General features: G+C 38.0%; 1 protein-coding gene across 1 annotated transcript in view; it reads right to left on the bottom strand.

The window, feature by feature from the left end:
- Nucleotides 1–11,832, bottom strand: part of LOC126484436 (39S ribosomal protein L15, mitochondrial) — a 60,793-nt gene extending 48,961 nt beyond the window's left edge. Inside the window, exons 1-2 of the mRNA XM_050107953.1 lie at nucleotides 11,634–11,832; nucleotides 7,079–7,233 (exon numbers count right to left, since the gene is read on the bottom strand). Of these exons, the coding sequence (XP_049963910.1) occupies nucleotides 7,079–7,233; nucleotides 11,634–11,735 (257 nt within the window). The 5' untranslated portion in view covers nucleotides 11,736–11,832. The remainder of the gene's footprint in view (nucleotides 1–7,078; nucleotides 7,234–11,633) is intronic.
- Between the last annotated feature and the right edge of the window lie 12,926 nt (nucleotides 11,833–24,758).

The following is a 24,758-nucleotide window of genomic DNA, read 5'->3' as shown; positions in this document are numbered from 1 at the left end:
GAACCCAGTAGAGGATGTCAATGAAAAAATTCAATGCCCTCATCTAAGTGTTGCTGATATGGAAAAAATATATGAGGGCTTGATTTGTATATTGAATGGAAGACATGATAGTTCCGAACACTTTTGGGAACTGTGTTTACAAGAAAAACCTTCACAAGTTGATGATCCTTTGCTTCCTTGAAATTGAAGCATACCAAAGAAGTAAGAAAACAACGAAGCCAGCTCACCGTACACTTTCAAAACACCAAAGGAATAGTACAAAGTTATTTACACTGAAGTTTGTGAAACGGTGCAATCTTGCATTAGTGAGCAGTTTGCTTCAACTGGAATCATACAGGTCATTGCAGTAGAACAAGAGTGCTTGTTTTTAGTAAACAGAGGTGAAACAAACTTGGGGGGAAAAAAAAATCAACGGAGTTTTTCAAAAATGACCTAGAGATTGAGAGACTGCACTTACACTTTAATATATTAGCCGATATCGCTAATAAAAAACAACTGGTCTTATAAAACAAGTGTGATGTAAGAAAGTACATTACACAATAGCCTGCAACTGGAGAAATGTTGTGCAGTAAGCTTCTCCAAGTGGTTCCAATAATGACAGCAACAGCTGAATGGTCATTTAGCACCCTTAGATGTCTGAAGTCATATCTCTGATCAACAATGGAACAGAAGCGACTGAACAACTTGGCTGTTCTTCATGCCCACCAAGATGTTTTGGATTAATTGGATATCCGATCAGTCATCAACAACTTCATATTTAGTAATCCAGTCAGACAGTCGACATCTGCACCTTTAAAGACACTCTAGACTTAATAATGGAATTTAGAGAAATATTAAACATCATTATAAACTAGAGAATTAAATACATACATAATGTTAAATTTTCAGTTTCAAAATATTAGTACTAGTCTAGTACTGTATTACTATAGTACTGTTAGTTATTTAAATATTTTTAGGGTGTAAGACCCAATTAAAATCTGCTATTTACATACTTTTTTACTGAAAGTATTAGGCATACTGTATTAACTTTATTAACTGTATTAAAGCATTAACTTTGAGATATTGTTTTTATTTAATGAAACCTGAGTCTTATTCAAAGAAAGCTTAAATTAGCTATTTCACTTATTAATCAAAGTGCTATTACTGTGCGACAGCAATATTTTATGTTTTATTCTTTTAACGATAGTTTAGGATTTATTTAAATATAATTTTAGTCTTTTCAGAGCTTTACATTCACCGCTCTGTAATAGTCTATAAGCATGATTATTACTGTAAATTAAATTAGCTTTTTACAAAAATACCATGTGTGTGTGTTCTGTTTCTTTTCCAAAGCCAAAAAATGTGTCAGGTCTGTCGAGTTTTCCGGAGTGTCGAGTTATCGAGAATCCAGTTTTTGGGTTCTAATGTTGATCGTGTGACTAAAACGCTTAAAAAAAAAAAACTTTAAAACTCACTATTTTTCCATCTAAAATTTAGAAGATTTCTCGAGGCAAGATCCCAGTATGGGTCCTGCCAATATTTTTTATAAGTCGGCGCCCCTGCCATGGCCCGTCACTGAGACTATATACCAACAGACGTGAGTAGATTGCAGGAAGAGCAAAAGTTCGAAAATTGGACTGAATCGTGACTGCATTCTTTTATTTATATATTAGTTGCTGTTGTCAACCATTCCCTTTAATTTATTTTACTTTTCTGTGTATTATTAAAATGTAGATAATCAATAATCTGCTACACACTCTGAGATCCCAAAGATTGGCAGTAGCTGCAAGTGGCTCGGTCTTTCAATGTATACAGAAAAATACCAATAAAAAGTACAGAACAGCTTTTAACAATGGAAGCATGGCGAGCTTGCACAGGCCATTCTATTTGTTTTTTGCTTTGTTTTAGATGTCTGTGTGTGAAGACTGGGAAAAGAAAATTTACTTTCTCTGAAACTCAGAGTAGAGTTGCCTTTCTTGAAACAAAATAAATGTCTACGAATGCAGAATGTACTTCATGTCATTCAGTTTTCTCCAGTGAACAAGGAAAGCATGCTGAAATAACAACACATTAAGAAAAAACAGCACTTGGTGGCAGTTTTCGCGAGAACTTCCAGTAGTATAACTTCCTTTGTAAGTATGAAACAATTACAAACTGAGCAAGATAAATACATAACTGCTGAAGAAGGGCTGACTGTTTCATACTGCAAAGCACAACCACTTATTCCGTTCAATATGCTGCACAGCTCTTATTATCAGAGAAATTCATACATTCCAGGACAAAGTGCAAGTCAATTTTACTGGATGCTTTATCACCATACGCAATGCATGAAGTGCAATCAGAACTTAAAGACACTAAGTACATGTCTGTGATGGCTGATGCGTCAGATCACAAAAGTTTACAATTACTAGCCCCAATTGTAGTCACATATTTCACCCCTACAGAAGATATTCAGCACAAAATAATCTATTTCCAGAACAATGGTGGAGAAACAATAGAATTATTAGCTATTTATGTCCTGAGCTTCTTAAGAAAGGATAATGTAATTGAGAAGATTGTTGCATTTTGTGTAGATAACTGTAACACTAATTTTGGTGGGTACAAGAGGGCTAGGACAAACAGTGTTTATTCCAAAATGAACATTCAAGACATTGGTAGTATAGACCATTTGGTACACAGAGGTATACAAATAACTGCAGACATTATTCCTATCGATATATTAACTGTAATAGATAAAATATTTAATATTCTCATATTTATACTGCGCATATGGAAGAACTGAAATCATTTTGTGATTTGTTTGCTACTAAATACAAGCAGGTTCTGGGAAATAAAAAAAACTAGATGGTTGTCATTTCTGCGAGGAGTTACAACACTTACTGATAGTTATGAACCTCTGAAGTCTTGTTTCATGTCTCAGGACAAGTGTCCTCCATTGCTGACAGTTTTTTTTAGGAACCCCGGTCATTACTTTGGTTTCATTTCATGCAAAGCCAACTTAAAATGTTTTCAAATTCAATCCAAAAGTTGCAAGTAACCTAAATTTCTGTTACTGAATCACCCGAGGAACTAGAATTGCTTAAAGAAAGAAAAAAAAAGAAAAGAAAAAAAAAAACAAGAAATGCGGTAAGTTACAAACGTCAGCTGTTTCTTCAGTGTTGCTTTAGGAAATGGTGGTGGTTTCACTCAATTAACTATTACAAATTTATTTTATGACACTTTTGTTAGCTATTTACGAAAGTGAATTTCTCCACATAAGCCTCCAAAATCATTTCATTGCATAACATTGAAAAATTCTGTATCCTGGAATGGGGTCTTAAAAAGTCTGGAAAATTCTTTAAGACAATATATTCTGGCAAATGAAGATCAATTATTTGATAAATTAAAACTGTTCGAGAAAACCTGAAGAATGGGGGAAAAATAATGTGGATACTGATAAGAGATGACTTCACGTATTCTACGTACTTAAAAATGTAGGCATTTCATATATAAATATAGAGGTGTTTGTGAGTTTTGCTCTTGCAAAACAGGTACAAATGCTGTTACGGAAATAGTCTTTTCAATTGTTAATTCCCTTTGGATTGATGAAAAAATTGTCCTACTACTCAAACTATTGAAGCAACTGCAAGTGTCAAGGATCGTTTTTCGACACATTAGTCTAAGGAATTCTGCAACCGCCTATTAAACACTCCAAAACTCTTCCAAGATACCAGATCTTTTGATAAGGGCAAAGTTAATAGTGATGCTCTGCATTCAGAAGCCCCCAAGTTCATGTTATGATGTCTGTAATACTGTGTGTGTGCGTTTATTTGTAAGTAGTGTCCTGTTTTGTCCCATTTTTCTCATTTCCGTTTATCAGTAATGTCTCCTTTTTTAAATAAAAAATCTGGCCACCCTACAACAGTGAAAGATACAAAACGTATTTCTAGGTGAACAAAAGTGATTTTTTATGGCATAGCAAATTCTTACAGAGGAGAAATTTGGGTTGACTGCACACGCTAATAGTGATGGAAAATGAGAAAGGTCTGATAGGAAAGGCGGATGAAATGGGACAATGTGTGTGTGAAGGGACATTATTGTTGCCTCAGTAGATATTTCATTAAATGCCTTTTGAAGCTGGAGATGTTCAAGAGTGGCATTCCTGCTATCGAAACGGACTTTGACAAAGCAGTTAAGTGATGGTAGTGAAAGAAATGATTTTGCTCTGATGGGAACAAGTGCTTCTGCTATGTTCTTCAGACAAGAGAATTAAGGTCAAGGAGGTGTGTGTGTGTGTGTGTGTGTGTGTGTGTGTGTGTGTGTGTGTGTGTGAGAGAGAGAGAGAGAGAGAGAGAGAGAGAGAGAGAGAGAGTGTACACTAATAAGGCAGTTAAGGAGATAGGGTATGGAAATCTCTGCATTTGTCTGCACATATCCAAGATAGCTGCATGTTAAGCTAGTGAAATACACTCCTGGAAATGGAAAAAAGAACACATTGACACCGGTGTGTCAGACCCACCATACTTGCTCCGGACACTGCGAGAGGGCTGTACAAGCAATGATCACACGCACGGCACAGCGGACACACCAGGAACCGCGGTGTTGGCCGTCGAATGGGGCTAGCTGCGCAGCATTTGTGCACCGCCGCCGTCAGTGTCAGCCAGTTTGCCGTGGCATACGGAGCTCCATCGCAGTCTTTAACACTGGTAGCATGCCGCGACAGCGTGGACGTGAACCGTATGTGCAGTTGACGGACTTTGAGCGAGGGCGTATAGTGGGCATGCGGGAGGCCCGGTGGACGTACCGCCGAATTGCTCAACACGTGGGGCGTGAGGTCTCCACAGTACATCGATGTTGTCGCCAGTGGTCGGCGGAAGGTGCACGTGCCCGTCGACCTGGGACCGGACCGCAGCGACGCACGGATGCACGCCAAGACCGTAGGATCCTACGCAGTGCCGTAGGGGACCGCACCGCCACTTCCCAGCAAATTAGGGACACTGTTGCTCCTGGGGTATCGGCGAGGACCATTCGCAACCGTCTCCATGAAGCTGGGCTACGGTCCCGCACACCGTTAGGCCGTCTTCCGCTCACGCCCCAACATCGTGCAGCCCGCCTCCAGTGGTGTCGCGACAGGCGTGAATGGAGGGACGAATGGAGACGTGTCGTCTTCAGCGATGAGAGTCGCTTCTGCCTTGGTGCCAATGATGGTCGTATGCGTGTTTGGCGCCGTGCAGGTGAGCGCCACAATCAGGACTGCATACGACCGAGGCACACAGGGCCAACACCCGGCATCATGGTGTGGGGAGCGATCTCCTACACTGGCCGTACACCACTGGTGATCGTCGAGGGGACACTGAATAGTGCACGGTACATCCAAACCGTCATCGAACCCATCGTTCTACCATTCCTAGACCGGCAAGGGAACTTGCTGTTCCAACAGGACAATGCACGTCCGCATGTATCCCGTGCCACCCAACGTGCTCTAGAAGGTGTAAGTCAACTACCCTGGCCAGCAAGATCTCCGGATCTGTCCCCCATTGAGCATGTTTGGGACTGGATGAAGCGTCGTCTCACGTGGTCTGCACGTCCAGCACGAACGCTGGTCCAACTGAGGCGCCAGGTGGAAATGGCATGGCAAGCCGTTCCACAGGACTACATCCAGCATCTCTACGATCGTCTCCATGGGAGAATAGCAGCCTGCATTGCTGCGAAAGGTGGATATACACTGTACTAGTGCCGACATTGTGCATGCTCTGTTGCCTGTGTCTATGTGCCTGTGGTTCTGTCAGTGTGATCATGTGATGTATCTGACGCCAGGAATGTGTCAATAAAGTTTCCCCTTCCTGGGACAATGATTTCACGGTGTTCTTATTTCAATTTCCAGGAGTGTATGAGTAAAGAGTCATTACCAGTTCCAGGTGTCGTGAACTTTCCTAGCAAACAACTTTCAGGATAACATCACTGTAGTCAACAATCTTAAGAATCAGTATTTATACAAGCTGCTTTTCCAGGTCAAAAGGGAAGAGATTTTTACATTTTTGTAGGGCATAGAAAGACACTGGTGCCTTCTTGCAAATAATTTGTAATAAAAATGGAAACAAAATTAAGTTAATACATTATTCACAAAATAAATTTAAAAAAATTATATTCCTTGCTCATCTATTTCTTACATGCACAGAAATTTTCAGTGCCATTGGATAACAGGACCTGGAGTAATTATTGATAAAAAATGAACTACAAAAACACACTTGCAAACATGAGAAGTTAACAGAATCTTATAAAATCATGATGGGTTGCAATGACATTTCATCAAATGAAACAAAGGCTCAGATCCAAACAGTTAAAAAAATCAATGTCAATTTCAGGTGACTGCAGGACAGTTGTTTCAATGAGGTCATAGCCTGTCTGTATCCAAATAAGTTTGTTCACTTGCCCTTAGGACTTCTGTGGACAGATGTTCAATATGACTCAAATTTTTATGGATCGATATTCTATAAAACAGTACACTTAGGAGATAGACTTTTGAATATTCTGTCAACAGCTTTGACTAGTGGCGTAATGATGTCACATTTTGGTACAAACGTTCACTGTTTCATTGTTAGCTGGTGAAGGTAATGATCGTGAAAGGAAAAGAACCTAGTTGTGGACAGACTGATCTGTAGATTAGCCCAATATCTTTGTTATAGTGAAAGGTGACAGTTTGGTTGAGTTGGCGATGCCAATGAATGTGAAAGTAAAAAAGCTGGTTGTGATGATGGAGTGACCTGTATCTTAGCCTGTTTGAAAAAATTGCCACTTATGTTATAGCCACCATGTTGTTTACATCGTTTGTCGTCACATTTCCTATGCCACTGGTCAAAGCCAATAACTTATCAAATATTCTTCTTTATCCCCTAACGTTTATGTTTTACGTTATATAAATGATTGCAACAAACCATAAATCAGTCACAAAATGCACACTACAGCATGAGCAAATTAATCAATGTGACACATCAGCTACAAGTGGAATCCAAATTAAAACTAACTGTAACTCTGGTGCACTCAAGACAATTTAAATTGCTCAAAAGTGTGCAGAAAATTATGTGCCATATTACAGTTTTTTTACTTCATCTATACTTACTGATGCCCCTTGTAATAAGGCTCATAGCCAAATCGCAGGTAAAAAGGATTGTTACCAGTTTCATAGCCCAGTCGCATAAAATTCTGTCTCTGACCAGAGCCTTTGTTTCCAGCTCCATGTTTATCTCCTCCATGTTGTGCCCTGCCTCTCTTAGTCTGAAAACGTAAAACACACTAGCAGTGACATTTACCCCTCCAAACAAACCTAATGTTTTATGTTTATGTCTCTGTCAGTAACAGTATTCAAAATAAGTACAGAATAAGTGAAGCTAACGTGTACCATGGTAAGGAGTCTACACAATAAGATGTACCTCTTAGGCTATTATGATTTATTTTTCACCACAGGTCATTATCAAGTAATATACTGTTAACAGAGACGTACAACTCATACAAACTGTATGGTGTGAAAACCAGACATAAAATAACTAGGTAAAGACTACAGTCATCCAGAGTAAATGGAAATAAGGAAGCATCCGATCCCACCCGTCTGCTTTGACCCATGACGTCACAAATATGGCGGGAACAAAAACAAACACATACACTTTCCACAAGAAGCCTAATGACACTAACGGGACAAGCGCGGGAAATGGGGTGTTTTGGGTGAGGGGCAAACTAAATATAAACAAATTTAGACGCCTTGCGTAGCTACAACGTGTAAGTGAAGACAGCCATGCATGAATACCCACCCACCTCCCCAGGGGTCGTAACCCCTGCAACCCATAGAAGATAAAGATGCTTCAGTAGCTGATTAGTGTTTTTTGTCTTTTTAAAAAAAATAAATCTCACGGGATAGAACGAACAGATCAGAAAGATAAATATAATAAACTAAAACAGAAATTGGAGGAAACAGATAATTAAAATAAGTAATAAGTGTTTTTAAATTTTAAAAAAATCTCACGAGATAGAACGAACAGATCAGAAAAGTAAATAAAATAAGATAAAACAGAACTGGAGACAGCCACACTCAAACCAAACTCCGCGCCGTCATGACGCCACACACGACAACATCCTTACGTCACGGGTCAAAGCCGACGCGTGGGATCGGACGCTTCTGTCAACCCGAGTAAATAATAGGTGATGGTGAAATTCTCTGACAAGGTGCCAAAAAGCAAAGACTGTATGAGCAGAACATAATATTTACTTCAGTGTCAATACTATGTAACTGATGTTAAATTAATTAATTCATTGTACAATCACTTGACTGAAATACTTGTGTGTGCACTTTTCAGTCTTATTATAAGAATAAATGACTGTCATACCAGTCTGCATTAAAATAAAGAAAATATGTCTAGTATGACTCAATCTGTAGTGTGATGTGTCTGGCTTGACACTTCCCAGCAGGTTCAAACTCTGTTATGAACTGGGAATCAAACATTATACCTTGCCTTCCAAAGGAAATACTCATACAGACTGATGAATCCAGGTCTGAGTCACAACAACCGTCACAACTTAAATTCTACACTTCTCACTGAACGAGTGGTGCAGTGGTTAGCACTCTGGACTTGCATTCAGGAGGATGATGATTCAAGCCCGTGTCCAGCCATCCTGATTTAGGTTTTCCACTATTTACCTAAATCGCTTCAGGCAAATGCCAGGATAGTTCCTTAGAAAGGAAATCTGATGGAACCGATGACCTTGTTGTTTGGTCTCCCCTGCCAAATCAAGCAACCAACCATTATCTTACTCCTACTTTCCAAACTTCACAGAAGCTCTACTTGCTTACACAGTGAGACTAGCATTCCTAGAAGAAACAATATCACCAAGAAATGTCTCAGTAACAGTGTAAGGGTTCAAGTCATGCTTGAATAGCTCAATCGGTACAGCATTACCCACAAAAGGCTATGTTCCATGTTTGAGTCCCGAATCAGCACACTGTACACATCTGCCAGTCAATTTCAAAGGTAATATGGCAAGTGAAGTAGATTGATAATAAGGTATTTAAAATATCTTGTAAACAGAAAAGAGAAGTGGGGACCTACACACAATTGGCAGAACTAGTCGAGTTCTGATATTATTTGTACATCATACAAAAATGATTGCAACATGTTAAGGGAAGGTAGTAAAACGTCCAGATACCAATACTGCGGGTCGACAGAAGCGTCCGATCCCATGCGTCGGCTTTGACCCGTGACGTAAGGGTGTTGTCGTGTGTGACGTCATGACGGCGCGTGCTGTCTGGTGGTATGTTCAGGGTTTTCGTTTGTGTGGTGTAATGGGCTCAGTTTGCTTTTGCTCATTATCCAGAATTGTTCCGATTGTCGGCTGTATTTGTAGTGGAATTCGTTTCAGTGAGTAAACGATTTTGTGTGAAGGTTAATTTAGTGTTGTTCGCTGTACGTCATGTGGTAATTTTAATAAAATTAATTGGTTCTTGTTTTTGTTCAGGAATGGATATGATGGATAAAATTAAGTGTGCAGGTCAAGGGAAGTGTTCGATCCCAATGTGTGGCTATGTATGTTGCTATTGATATCGGGAGATGTTTTTGAGCTATATAGGCCAAGGGAAGTGTTTGATCCTAATTTATGGGATCGGGTGCTGCTGTTGAGCAATATATGTCAAGGGAAGTGTCCGATTCCAGATGATATTGTGTTTAGTGGTATTTGGGAAGTTTTGTGATGTCGGTTTTTTTTTCGTCGTTTTGTGTGGTTTTGTATGGGAGGTGGGTGTCTAAATTTGTTTATATTTAGTTTTCCCCCACCCAAAAACACCCCATTTCCCGCGCTTGTCCTGTTAGTGTCATTAGGCTTTTTGTGGAAAGTGTGTGTGTTTGTTTTTCGATGTATTTTCGTCCTCATAATGTGTACGTAACGCCTTTATATGCGCCACACTGCAATCGTGGTTTATGGTCATTTCCGCCATATTTGTGACGTCATGGGTCAAAGCAGACGGGCGGGATCGGACGCTTCCGTATTTCCAATACTGAACTATGTACACCATGACAAAATAATGCCAATAACAGACCTAAAAATGTATGGAATTAGGGAAACAGGAGGCCAGGCAGTCAGATAAAATACAAGATCCTAACAAAGTTGAAGAGAATGATTAAACTGTGACTGATTATTCACAAGTACCTACTGAATACATTTAATAAGGCTCAATGGAAGAACCGAGGTGATATATTGTTCTCCAGAAAGATTACTTGATTGATAGGGCCATTTATTACTCATCATATATCACAAGTCTTAAATACAGAAATTTAGCCAGATAGGCCTAGAATGTTCTGTTATCGATACAACGTATCTGACTGCGAAATATCATAATAGTCTCTATGAAAAAAATTAAATTTTACGGAATTTGTATTATAAACAATAGAACTGAATTTCACTAAGATCCATAACCATTTCCAGGAGGGTATACAATTAATTCAGCACTGTATGAAAAGTATGTTAATCATGTGTAAAACATTAACATACATCAGTGAATATGGTACAAAAACGCAAAAATTTTTGGCCGTGCATACCCACGAAAATTGCTTAAACTATGTATCAATCCAGGAAGCATTTCAACGTGATAAAGAATTTGCCATCATAATATGATGAAAATCAATACCTCACAATATACACACGCATAGAATATACAAGTACGTTTCTATGAGGAAGGGCATGTGGTGAACTGTGGTCTTAGTGAATGAACCACTCCAGCATTTGCCTGAAATGGTTTATGAAAACCATGGCAAACCTAAATCAGGATGGTCAAACAGAACTAATCCCATCCTCCCAAATATGTCAGCGTCTTCCTACTGTCACTGCCACATTCGGCTGGTCTCTATTGTACAATGTTCTTTTGATAACACACCGTATGTACCTGATAACTTATACTGTAAAACAAACATAGTAGGCCTAATGCATTTTTCAAATAGTAACTTTTGCTCACTTCTTATTTGACACTTTTGGAAACATGCATCATCTAAACATATAACAAATGTAAGCAGGCTAGATCTGTAAATTGACTTTTACACTATTTTGATACAAATCAAGCATATTATTCGTTCAAGTTGCCAATGCACAATTATGTGATAAGTTTTGCTGTATGGATGTAACTAAGCATGGTGGAAGTTATTCAGTGGATGCTCGTTAAATTTTTCGCAGTTTACGTGCGATGTATGTGCCTAATATGTACAAAAATATTCGTCAGGGATTTGTTTGTTTAATACTGGTTTTCGGAATTTACCTTACAGTTTTATTTTTTAAAAAGAACACGCGTAAAAAATGATTTGCAAACATAGAAATTAGTCTAGGTTACAAAAAGGGGTCACATAAACCTTTATTTTTCATGTACATTCGTCGCCTTCGCCAATTCACAACCAATTTATCACCTTTCAATCTAATCCAGCGATCGGGGAGCGCTACGGGCGACTGTCACCACAGCCAAGAATTATGTCAAGGGGGGAGGGCTAAGGGGGAGTTGGCACTGTCACACTACATTTCTCCTAACAAAACTTATTTCGATTTATCTGTGAACGCTGTAATACTTCCGAAGTTTATAATAGTTCGTGACACTACCATATATAAAATATTGTTGTGCATTATCTGGATATCAATATAAAGTGTTTTACCTTCTTACGCGATCCTGGATTATTGCGAATATTTGCTAGTGTCACCCGCGGGAGAGATCGTAGTAGCTGTGCTGCCTTACTTAGCTTTTCACCGGCTCCCATTTTTCCTGCTTTAATTCTCTATTTACAAAACATCCTGATTTCCAAAGTATTTCTTTCCACACGTGCGGCTGCTTCCAAACAGTGATCTCTGATTTCGAGAAAGAACACCTCCTATACTTGCCAGCGTAAAGGCCCGTCCACACGCAACGATCTTGTCTGCGCAAATGTCTGCGCACATCACATCTGCGCAGACAGATCGTTGCGTGTGGACAGAAGATTTGCACCAATCTGATGTGTGTGCAAACCTCGAAGTTGGAGTTGAAGGTTTGAGCGAAACCTCTCAAATCTGTCGGTTCAAACGACATCTGTGCAGACAAGTTGGAGCGTGTGGACAGGAGATCGCCCCAAATCTGGCGCGAAACAGCTGTTAGCTCAGTCTAGTGTTTGTATTTGTGTGCACGGGGCATTAAAATGGCTGATACTCGTCAGTGTTCTCGAGAGTTTGTAAGTGAATTCTTCGAAATATACAGAAACCACCCATGTTTGTGGAAGATTAAAAGTAAAGAATATAGAGACCGAGACAAAAAGACAGCAGCATACAATGCTCTAATTGAAAAATTGTGGGCAGTTGGCGCCTCGGCAAACAGAGAAACGGTAATAAAAAAATAATTTCGTTGCAAACTGGCGAAATTATTTGCCGATGGATGTCGAAACTTATAATTATCTCTTAAAGCATGTAACCCCTCATATTATGAGAAAAATTCTTGTATGAGAAGGGCAATTTCTCCTCATGAACGCCTGGCAGTAACATTAAGATTCCTAGCAACAGGAAGGAGCTACAATGATTTGGAATTTTCATCTGCAATATCGAAACAAGCATTGAGTGTAATAATACCCAACACATGTGAAGCTATTTACGCTTTCCTGACGGATGAGTTCATGAAGGCAAGTCAAGTAAAGTAGTCTGTCAGCGAACTGTTTACCGAAAAGAGTTATCCAAAGTTCAGAAATCTAGAAGATCTGGTGTAGGACTAGATAAAGTATACCAGCCAACGTTATGGTATTTTGATCTACTTGGCTTTCTTAGTGATCAAGAAACGCCAAGACCAAGCAGGAGTACAATTGAAGATGAAATTGGAGTGCCAATGTGCGAGGAAATGGAACACGAGGTTATGTAAAACAAAACAGGTTCGCTCTGCTACTCTAGCAGTAAATTTACGTGACAAAACTGCTTTCGCTTTAGCAGCCACTGTCTGCACCATTTTGACCGCTTTCTCTGTTTCCTGCAGTTGGTCTGAATGTTTTTTGCAACACAAGTTGCGAACACAGACCACAACAAAACTTCCTCCATTTCTATTTTTCAAAATAACTGAATTAAATTTTGACGTTTTCGGGGAGTGTAGTCACTTGCCACTGATATTTCTTTTCTACACCGACAGATGGCGGGCGAGTAGTAGATTGGGGTTTGTGTCGTGTGACCACACCACATTTGCAGCGATCTTTTGCATGTACAGACATCTGCGCCGATGTCTGCGCAGACAGATCGTTGCGTGTGGACCGGGCTTTTTAATGATGGTGTTCACCACATAAGAAGACCATTAGACAGTAGCGTTACAGGACTTATTGCAACAATAATTCGTTCTCGTTTCAGATATGAAGGTGATTAGTAGTTCTAGATAGTTGATTGCTTCTTCGTTTTATAAATTTTGTAATTTATCAAATTTCGATTTTAAGCCCGGTCCACACGCAACGATCTGTCTGCGTAGATGTCTGTACATGCAAAAAATCGCTGCAAATGTGGTGTGTTCACACGACACAAACCCCAATCTACTACTCGCCCGCCATCTGTCGGTGTAGAAAAGAAATATCAGTGGCAAGCGACTACGCTCCCGGTAAACGTCAAAAATTTAATTCAGTTATTTTGAAGTATAGAAATGGAGGAAGTTCTGTTGTGGTCTGTGTTCGCAATTTGTGTTGCAAGAAACATTCAGACCAACCGCAGGAAACAGAGAAAGCGGTCAAAATGGTGTAGACAGTGGCTGCTAAAGCGAAAGCAGTTTTCTCACGTAAATTTACTGCCAGAGTTGCAGAGCGAACCTAAAACATGGATAAGTATATTCATGTTTCTTTTTATAACAGCAGTTAATTTTCTATTATGTTTGCACACAAATATATTCTTTTGAATAAACTATTGATAAACGTATGTGAAATATATTGTTTTACATTACGTAGAGTTCATTTCCTCGCACATTGACACTCCAATTTCATCTTCAATTGTACTCCTGCTTGGTCTTGGCGTTTCTTGATCACTAAGAAAGCCAAGCAGATCAAAATACCATAACGTTGGCTGGTATACTTGATCTACTCTGAACTTTGGATAACTCTTTTCGGTAAACAGTTCGCAAAGATTTTTTTTTATTACTGTTTCTCTGTTTGCCCAGGCGTCAACTGCCCGCAATTTTGCAATTAGAGCATTGGATGCTGCTGTCTTTTTGTCTCGGTCACTGTATTCTTTACTTTTAATCTTCCACAAACATGGGTGGTATCTATATATTTCAATGACTTCACTTACAAACTCTCGAGAACACTGACGAGTATCAGCCATTTTAATGCCCTGTGCGCACAAATACAAACACTAGACTGAGCAAACAGCTGTTTCGCGCCAGATTTGGGGCGATCTCCTGTCCACACGCTCCAACTTGTCTGCGCAGATGTGGTTTGAGCCCACAGATTTGAGAGGTTTCGCTCAAACCTTCATCTCCGACTTCCAGGTTTGCACATAACTCAGGTTGGTGCAAAACTTCTGTCCACACGCAACGAGCTGTCTGCGCAGATGTGATGTGCGCAGACATTTGCGCAGATAGACCGTTGCGTGTGGACGGGCCTTTAAGGCAGCTTCAGAAATTATCAGTTACAACGAAACAAATGAAAATTAGTTTTCTTACAAGGCGCAGAATATTACTTGTACATGAAAAGCGTTTCATAATTCCTATTAAAGTGTTCTAGGGATGCTACAGGAGAATTAGTAAATACAGATTTAATAAAGGCCGAATCATGCAAACCGTCACATTAACCACAGAGGGAATTCATAGTGGACGCCACGTCACGTCAACTCGAACGGTTTTGGATTACTACCCGTGGTACAAAACATCGGAGTATAGTATCTGATGAAAAATATTATTTAAAGGCAAGAAAACATTTTATTAGCTTTGTAATTACATCCTGGATACGAAAAAAAAACAAAACACATTTACTGTAAGAAAAAAACACACAGAAGTTACACACAAGCCAAGAATAAAGATATTGACAGCAGAGTCGTGGAGCAGCACATAAATATAGATGTCAAGGAATTTTTTCTTTTCTTTTAACACTTCCTCCAAAAGAAAAAAATCATGAAATTATTGCTTTGTCTCTTGCATGCCAATTTCTGAACATAGAAAATTAAATCGAACTCGTTCAAGAGGTTTCGTCAAAATATCTGCCAACTGATTGTGTCCATCAATGTGTTCCAAGAAAATCTCACCGTTCAGATATCTTTCACGAACATAGAAATGTCGGACCTCTATATGTTTAGAACGTCGATGATATTCTGGATTTTTTGCCAACTTCAATGCACTAGCATTGTCAATGTAAAGAACTGGAGGCTGCCCTGACATTTCCACTAATTCTGATAGCAGACGACGTAACCAAACTAACTCTTTTGCTCCTTCACTAGCTGCAATTATTTCCGCCTCGGTTGTGGATGTGGCCACTACTTTCTGCAACTGACTTGTCCATGACACTGCACCACCTGAGTACTTTGCAAGAATTCCAGTTGTTGTTTCGAATTCATGTTGTAAAACATCCATAAAAACAGCAATTTCTTTCTTGTTACTGCCGACAATCAGGCCATCATCAACGTAGATTGCCACATAAAGGCTATTTCCATTTTGTCTACGATAAAATAGGCATGGGTCTGCATCATTGTTTGAAAAACCAGCTTTCTTCATCAACTCAACAAAACGTTTGTTCCAGCAACGTGGCGCTTGCTTCAACCCATAAAGACCTTTTTTTAAGAAACATACTCGGCCTGTACCATCTTCGAAACCTTCTGGTTGTTCCATATATACTTCATCTTCAAGTATTCCATTCAAAAAAGCTGTCTTTACATCTAATTGTTCTAGCAGCATTTTCTTTGAAGCAGCTACAGCCAACAGAGTTCGTATGGTGTCATAACGTGCCACAGGGCTAAAGGCGTCGTCATAATCAATTCCTGCTTTCTGAATACAGCCTTTTGCAACCAATCTGGCTTTAAAGCGAGTACCTCCATTGACTGCGACCTTTCGCCGTAGAACCCAGCGGTTTTGCAATACTTTGGCATTCTTCGGACGGTCAACCAGCACCCAGGTATTGTTTTCCTTAAGTGATTGAAGTTCTTCACTAATAGCTTGCATCCATTCTTCCTTCTCGTTTGACTGCAATATTTCTGAAAAACAGTTTGGATCTTTGTATCCAAGTGCATCAACTTTTGTTGCCATACAAAATTCACCACTTTCCATCCAGGTTGGTTTTCTTCGTTGTCTTTTATTCTTCTGTTTCTCTTCATTAGAAGATTCAGCAGCTTCTGCTTTTAGAAATTCTGTTAATTCTTTATTTTCTTCAGATTCACTCGACTCTTGACTTTCTCTAGAATCGAGAGTGCCAATTTTTTCTTGAGTTTGGCTTCCTCCAGAAGTGTACAGCCTAGGAGATTTACATTGGTCATCTTTAGATTAATTCGGATCATTAAATTCTTCCCGAGGGACTTCAAATTCAACATGATCACTATGTAAATCACAAACAATTTCTGGCTTAAATTTTACATCGTGACTCAACACCACTTTTCTTTTAGATGGAATCCAAACTCTGAACCCATCTTTGTCATTAACATATCCAACAAGTCGTCCAAACACTGCCTTATCATCAAACTTGGAACGGAATTGTTTGTTAATGTGAACATAGCAGCCTGTACCAAAAATTCTGAGATGATCAAGTCGTCCTACTGGTCGATTAAACCATAGTTCATAAGGGGTTTTATTTTCAACTGAAGATTTTCCAGTACGATTTATTAGGTAGACTGCTGTGTTACATGCCTCTGCCCACAACCCTTTAGGTAATTTACTCGGATTTAGCATTGACCGGGCAGCTTCAACAATGGTCCTATTTTCCCGTTCAGCCACACCATTTTATCCAGGGGTGTAAGGAGGAGGAATCAGTAGCTCTATTCCCCTGTCTGCAAGCAGTTCACTGACATTCTTATTGTTAAATTCTTTGCCACAATCACATCTAAATTGTTTGACAACATGTCCATTAGTTCGTGCTTCATTTAAAAACTGCTTAAGCACAGTACACACTTCACTTTTGTGTCTTAAAAAGAAAATTCGACGAAATTTACTAAAATCGTCTTTGAAACATACATAATAATGCTTGCCTCCAAAAGATTTCGTGCTCATTGGTCCATTTACATCCGCGTGGATTAATTCACCAGTACTGGTAGCGCGTATTGTTCGTGTTTTGAATGGCAGCCTATGCATCTTTCCAACCGCACAGCCGTCACAAAATTCACTCTTGGCATCTTCCACATTAATGTTCATTCCTTTTAAAATATTCTTCACATGTTGTTTATTCTGATGACCAAACCTTTCATGGTACACTTGCAATGTTTCGGATGAAGTCATCAAGCTCATACGATTCATTTTTGCATTTCTAACAACACGCATGTTCAACACATAAAGTCCATTTTTCACATAACCTGTCATAACAATATTGCCACTGACTTGTTTTCGAACACAGACATTATTATAACTAAAATTAGTACTGTAGCCTCTGCAGGCAATGGCTCTCACAGAGAACAGATTAGCACTTGCATCAGGGACGTATAAAACATTGTCCATTCTAGCATTGTATCATTTATTGTTTCGTCGGACTTGGATGTAAACTGTTCCTTGACCGTACGCACACATTTTCACATCTTGTTTTCCCAATGAAATTAGTTGAGGAACATCAAATTCACTATACGAAACAAAATACTGTTTGTTGGCGAGTGATATGATTTGTAGCGCCACTGTCGCAATACCATTTATTTGGGTCACTGTGATTACTGGTACACACACCCATAGCGTATGAAGTAAATGCAGCGTGTTCACTGTCTCGCTTCTTCTCTTTTCTTTTATTGCTGTCACGAGTGTTCTGTGGACACTCTGCTGCCCAGTGACCTAATTGTTTGCATTTATTACACGGAAACTTTTGTTTTAATTGTGACTTCGTCATCTTTACTTGCTGATTACTTGTTTGCCGTTTTCTTGTTTTAGAAACGACAAAAGCTGCACTTCCATTAACGTCTTGTTCACGCAGTTCAATAGTACAGAGTTTTTCAATCAATAAATTCAAGCTTTGCTTTTCTGTCGGTATCGTATCCCAGAGATCCTTAAAATTGTCGTAGTCTTTTCCCAGTGTAGACAAAATTCGACCATTTAAGATTCTTTCAGATAGCGTATTTTCTTCATGTTTTGATAATTCATCGTTCAGGTCCACAAATAACTTTTGCAGTTTGGCCACATGTGCACTAATATCTTCCGATTCATCACGTTTAACATGGAAAAATGTTTCAATCAACATATTCAAACGCTGAGTACTGCTACGTTCAAATCGGGCGCGTAATTTGTCCCAGATTTCTTTAGCATTCTTGCACATTAAGACGAGTTCTGCAACAGGTTTACTTAGCGCACTTGCTATAAGACTTGCTGCCTTTGCGTCGTCCTTGAGCCATTCCACATACGCTTCTTTTTGTTCACTTGTCGCATCTTGCGGCAACTCTACACGTTCACGTGTACCGTTAATAATATCTTCTAGTCCATATGCACGTAGCACCATAGAAATATGCCATTTCCATTTAGCCCAGTCGTCAGGTCCTTCAAGCTTATCAATGCTGACCTTATAATCGCTGCTAGCAGTCATGTTTCTTTACAGACATACGCTCATTTCAAATATTGTTTTAATTAAACTGTGTTGTTTGCCTTTACACGTGTACTGGGCCCATAACCTGATGAAAAATATTATTTAAAGGCAAGAAAACATTTTATTAGCTTTGTAATTACACCCTGGATACGAAAAAAAAACACATTTACTGTAAGAAAAAAACACACAGAAGTTACACACAAGCCAAGAATAAAGATATTGACAGCAGAGTCGTGGAGCAGCACATAAATATAGACGTCAAGGAATTTTTTCCTTTCTTTTAACAGTATCGGAACTGAGGAATCAACAATGACGAAGATTTTTAATGGCCAAACGAAATTTCATAATGGATATTCCTGTTCAGTTTTGTATGGTAAATGACAGAGAAGTGCAAGGATGTTTCAGAACATCGACATTTACTTGCCTGCGAAAATACATAGCCTACACACGAACCCATCAGACAATATTTGTAACGGAATACATAGAGCCTTATTACCTGACCGTTACGTTTTTTCCCACGTAACAAATAACATGTTGCAGAACTATATTTTTCTCCTTCGAAGGAGCTGAATTTGTCAGTCAATAAAACGTTTTTTAATGAAAATTGCTTTATCGGTTTATGTTCTTATTTACAGAATGAAGGCATCAGCTATGTACTGTTACTGTAAAACCTAAATCATTTGGACTTTCAGGTACCTAGCCTCGGTTATGAAAGCACACTTAAAGGCAAAAAAATGTCCAAGCCGTCATGGAAAATTTGCAATTTTTCACAAAAACAAATCAAAATGATAGAAATAAAGTTTAAGAAATCTCAAAAGCACAAAATGTACTACCATAACAAGAGTGAAAAATCTCCCATTTTAAAATACGCACTCAGCAGAGACAATGGGCTCTGTCCTGTGTGTATTACAGAAGCCCATGGTATGGACAATTGTTTCGCGTATTCGTCCTTGGCTAATCTTCTAGGTGAAGAAAGACGTGCACTTCAAAGACGAGAGTGAGGTGCATATGTGGAAAAGCACAGTTTACCCCCTTCTTGTGAACGCACTTTTTTTTCACAGACATTGTTGTAGTTGTACGAAAACGGTATGTAATGTCATAATTACACAAGGAAATGACGATGGCACCCTCTTCCCATTTTGTGTGTGTACTGTGAAGCCGGAGATTAGAGAGCATTCCTGTTTTCAAACTTATTTTATATCCAAATTGTACATTTCTGGGCACAAGCTCCTTGTCGACAATTTATCTCCTGTGTCCCTCCGCAACCTCTAGAAGCCCCTAATAAGATTTCTGAACCGCTCTATGTATGTAGCAAGGCATACGGTATTAAGAGGACTTTGATGATCAAGGTGAATAATTTGCTATGAGGATTGTGATAAGTGGCAGATTTTGATTAGCTGGACTTACTTCAGTGATGGCAGTATATCTCAGCAGCGACGCAAAATGAAAATCAAACATCATCATCAATGTTCTGATCTCTGCTGATTGTGTCCATGTATTGCATGCAGTCATTGCCGTTGAGATATGAATAAACAGCGTAGCACTAACTTCTTACACAGTGATCACCACTTTTCATTATTAATAACTTCTTTGTAAGAATATGTAAACACAACAGTATTGTACCCTAGCAAATAGAAGGAACAAGTTTGTGCAGTTACAAATAAACTAGGAAACTTGGCAATGCTTTGCAATTGCTGAATATGTGTGCGAATTGGATACACATTCTAATCTCGTTCTCCCCCTACTCTCTCTCTGTCGATCTCCTCATTCCCACTTTCTTTGATCACCTCCAACTCCTCCTCCTCCTTCTCTCTGCCTAGCAACACCTCCCCATCTCTCTTCCCATCTACTTCCCTCCTCTCTCTCCATCTCCTTCTCCCCCTCTCTCCGTCAATCTCCTCCTTCTCCTCTTTGTGTCCATTTCCTTCTCTCACCCTGTCCATCTGCCCTGACTCACCACCTGTTCTTCAGCTTAGTTTACTGTTATTACAAATTCAAATTCTGTAAGAGTACTCTAATCCCAATACAATCAGTAATAACTATAACTTTCCTGTTTTCTGTAGAGTAGCTGTGAGGAAGACAACAAAACAAGTGTGGGTACAATTTTTTTTAAAAATATATCTAGTGAGGAAGAATATATATGGGAGCAAGAGTTTATCTAATGGCTAAAATGCCATACTCTAATAGCATCTTTCTTGCAGTCAGTTTAATAGAAAAGATATTTCATAATAACGCTTTTCCTATACATATTACATTTATATTTATATATCACATGTGCTAAAAATCTATAAATTGAGTCTTTCTGAATGTTCATTAGAGAATTGTGTCCGATTTTAAGTAAACAGTTCAAGGACTTACCAAGAATTTTCGTAACAAAGTGCCCTCTTTATATATATATATATATATATATATATATATATATATATATATATACTAGGTCTCTATCAATGTTCATTATAGCACCTTGTAAAATTCTGATAACAATATCTCCTCTTCATATATTACATATATATTTATAGCCTATGCCTGTCCAATTATTTACTGGTGTGTCATGTAAAAATGTTAAGTAAATTGATAAGAACTATTCGAGATTTTTGCCAACAACATTTCTCCTTTATAAATGTCTTCTTTTTCTTCACACCATGTAATTGGCAAATTGCCTGTTACAGTACTTCAGTTCTTTCCTTATATCTTCATTTTTTATCATATCTTGTACATCATTCCACTCTTCTCAGAAGTCTGATTTCTTAAGCCTGTATTCTACTTGCTTGGTATCTTTTTGTTATCCATGCTTTAGTTTCACAAGTAAGGAAGTAAATTTAGTTAATCTTTGGTCCATGGCATAGTTATATTCGTAAGCAATGTTGCATCTTAGGTATTTAAAATGTTTTACTTGATCCAATATTTCATTATTCAAGACTATTCGAGATCTTACTGATAGTCTGTTCCGAAATGCCATCACATTAGTTTTATCTGCGACAATGTTATGTTATAATTTGAGGCTACCTGCTGAATCTTATAGAGTCCTATCTCCATTCTCTGTAATCAGAGTTAGGTCGTCTGCATATAAAATTACGTTTAGTCTAGTGACATGATCTAAAATAACTCCAGATTCTTACTAGCATTTATGAGGTGAGATGGATAACCTCCTTCAGCCTTGATATTCCATAGCATTTCTCTATTCACTTTATCGAATGCTTTCTCAAAATCCACGAAAGGAAGGATTCTATAACTTGTTGCAATATAAAAACATTGTAAATAGTTGACCATCGTTTACTAAAACCTGATTATTCTTCAGATATTACCTTTTCCAAGAAATTTTCAGGTCTTGCATTCAGTATTTTGGCATGTAATTTATACACTGAATCCAGGAGGCTACTGTCCCTTTCTGGTACCTTCTTATTTCTCTAACACTGATTAAACGTGTGAAGATGTCTTAGATGTAGGAACAACCCTCCACAGTTCCATATTAATAGCATCTGAAAAGTGGCTTTCCTATTTTTTGTAGCTTTTAGAGCTTCTGTCAGTTCTCACACATCAGTATCGTCAAGGTGTTTTGAATCTTTCACTTCAGTAACATCTGAATCAAAGCATTGTCATACCACAATTTTTATAAAAAGTATACATTCACTTTCTCCAGTATTATCGACACATTTATGATCATTTTATTGCTTGTTGAGTGATTGTATTACTTTACAAGTGATTGTTTATCTGCCATGGAAATAATGCTCTATATTGCTAATAAAGCATGAGAATGATCCTGCATGCACTTTCCGAACTAGATATTTCGTATTATTTCTCTTCCCTTTATATTCATTATACTTCTCAATACTGGGATTAGTTAGGTCCTGAAAGCTTCTTGTTTCTTTTTAATTGCTGTTTCCATCTCTAGCATCCAAATCGTTAGTCCTCTATGTTCCCTGTATTTATTTTTCTTCCCCAGAAATTCGTCAACTGCGTTTGATATGGCTGTTTTTAAGTTTTTCCATTCTTCTCCTAAGTCTTCTAATGTTTCAAAATTTTCTAATGCTTTTGTCATCCACTTTTGATATGATCTCTTATGCTACAATCTTCTAGAAGGTAAACTTTAAGAACTTGTATTTCTCCATTTTGCAGAGATGTCAGCTAATAGCACCAATAAGAAGTGATCTGATCCAATCTCCATTCATTGATAAATCCTGGTATCTCCAACCATTCCTGGAAATCCCTCATTTTTATTACATAATCTGTAATAGATCTATATCCTCTTGTTGACCATGTAAATTTGGGTATTTTTTTTTCTAAAGAATCTTTGAGTAATTTTTAAATGCAGAAAAATCTTTGAGAATTATTCCATTTTCATTTCATACATTTTCTCTGAATGTGCCTATTATTTTTGTATTCTAGCACTGAGATCTCTCATAAGTATAATCTTTATATATATATATATATATATATATATATATATATATATATATATATATAGCTTCAGACCATCCAAATGTTCATTAGAGTATCATGTAAAAGTCTGAAGTAATTTACTGAAGTACTTCATGTGATTTTTACTTACAATGTTGGACAATGAGTTGCCTTTATATAGCAGTATAGATAAATAACAGATTGGCCTTGTATTAAAAAGAGTGTAAGGTCTAGTTCCCATACAGCCAACGTGATTTTTGTTTTCAGTGGTTTCAAGGGTACAATTGGGTGATTCCTGCTGTAAGGGTCAATTCACTGAATGGAATGAAAAATCAAAATTGCCTTTCAAATTACAGCATTCATTCACTGAATGAAATGAAATATCAATATTGCTTCTCAAATGACAGCATTCAAACAGGCCATCAATGGAGCAGGAGATCAATTTCACGTTTATATTCATGGATGGAAGGAATCAGTGTCTGCTAACATCTGAATTTAATCTGTTCTTCATGTGTTCACTCATATTAGAGGAGTGGATTTTATGTCTGGTTAGTCATTATTACGTATTTCGCTTTGTCCTGCTGAAACATTGCAATGGTTCAATGATGTGTTTTTCCTATGAATTTTTTAGAGAGAATAGGCCATATATCTGAAAGCGAAAAATAATTTATGTTGTATAATATCTGGAAAAACGAAAAGCTCACTCTGGGCTCAAATAACAACATAATTTCATGTAACAGTTTTCATTAAATACGTTTTCTGTAACATTAAAAAGACAGTAAAAACTAAGCAATTTTTAGTGTTATTTGATACTTAGAAAGAATTAAAAAACACAATGGATCAGGCAAAAAGTTCCCAAGTATTGCCTATTAGCAATTGTTTGATGTGTTCGTTCCTATGGATTGTCTCTAGCAAATAAATTCGAGTATTTTGAAATATTTGCACAACACTTTTCCTATAATTACATTATCACCCCTCACCATACAAGTTTTGTAAAGAACATCCATTAGTTGCTTTAGGTATTAATATTTTTGTCATCGCTAATTTAGTAATTATGATACTATATTCTGATGTTTTGTATCATGTATACAATCTCTTAACCTCAGTTTAGCCATTCAGTAGTAGGGAAAGTGACATAATGTTCAAATTCTATGTAATGTGAACACACCATCCTTTGATGGTGATGTCGCCTACCATTCCATTTTGTTGATGTCCATTGTCAATCTACATGAAGGATACAGTAGATCTGTCCCAGCGACCTCACTCAGTGATGATTTACTTTTTCTTGTAAGCATAAAAATTGAATAACAGGAGAAGAAGGTTGGTATAGAAAGAGTACGAGTGCAGTCGTTAATTTAAGAGCATTTGGTAAGAGTCACAAGATGATCAGAGTTGCGGATCACAGGATACTTCAATATTGATTCAGTACTGGAATCAGATTTTGTGGTAGTGCACGAAAGCGAAAGGGAAGCATGAGTTAGGGACACTGAGTAGAGTTGGGGAAAATCGACCATCTAAAATCGATACCGTTATTTTAGCTCTGAGTAACAAGCATTTTTCGGCATTTGTTACTCTCAATTGTTACAGGTTTTTCCATTTTTATTGATAACCGAGTAAAAAATGGGTATATTAGTTTGCCATTGCAGCTGTACTGTATCATGCATTGTGCAACAATGAACAAGTATGAAAATAATACACTTAAATGAATCT

Source organism: Schistocerca serialis, chromosome 6 (assembly GCF_023864345.2).
Source record: "Schistocerca serialis cubense isolate TAMUIC-IGC-003099 chromosome 6, iqSchSeri2.2, whole genome shotgun sequence".
NCBI classification, from domain to species: domain Eukaryota; kingdom Metazoa; phylum Arthropoda; class Insecta; order Orthoptera; family Acrididae; genus Schistocerca; species Schistocerca serialis.
This window is presented reverse-complemented; position numbering and strand designations above follow the sequence as displayed.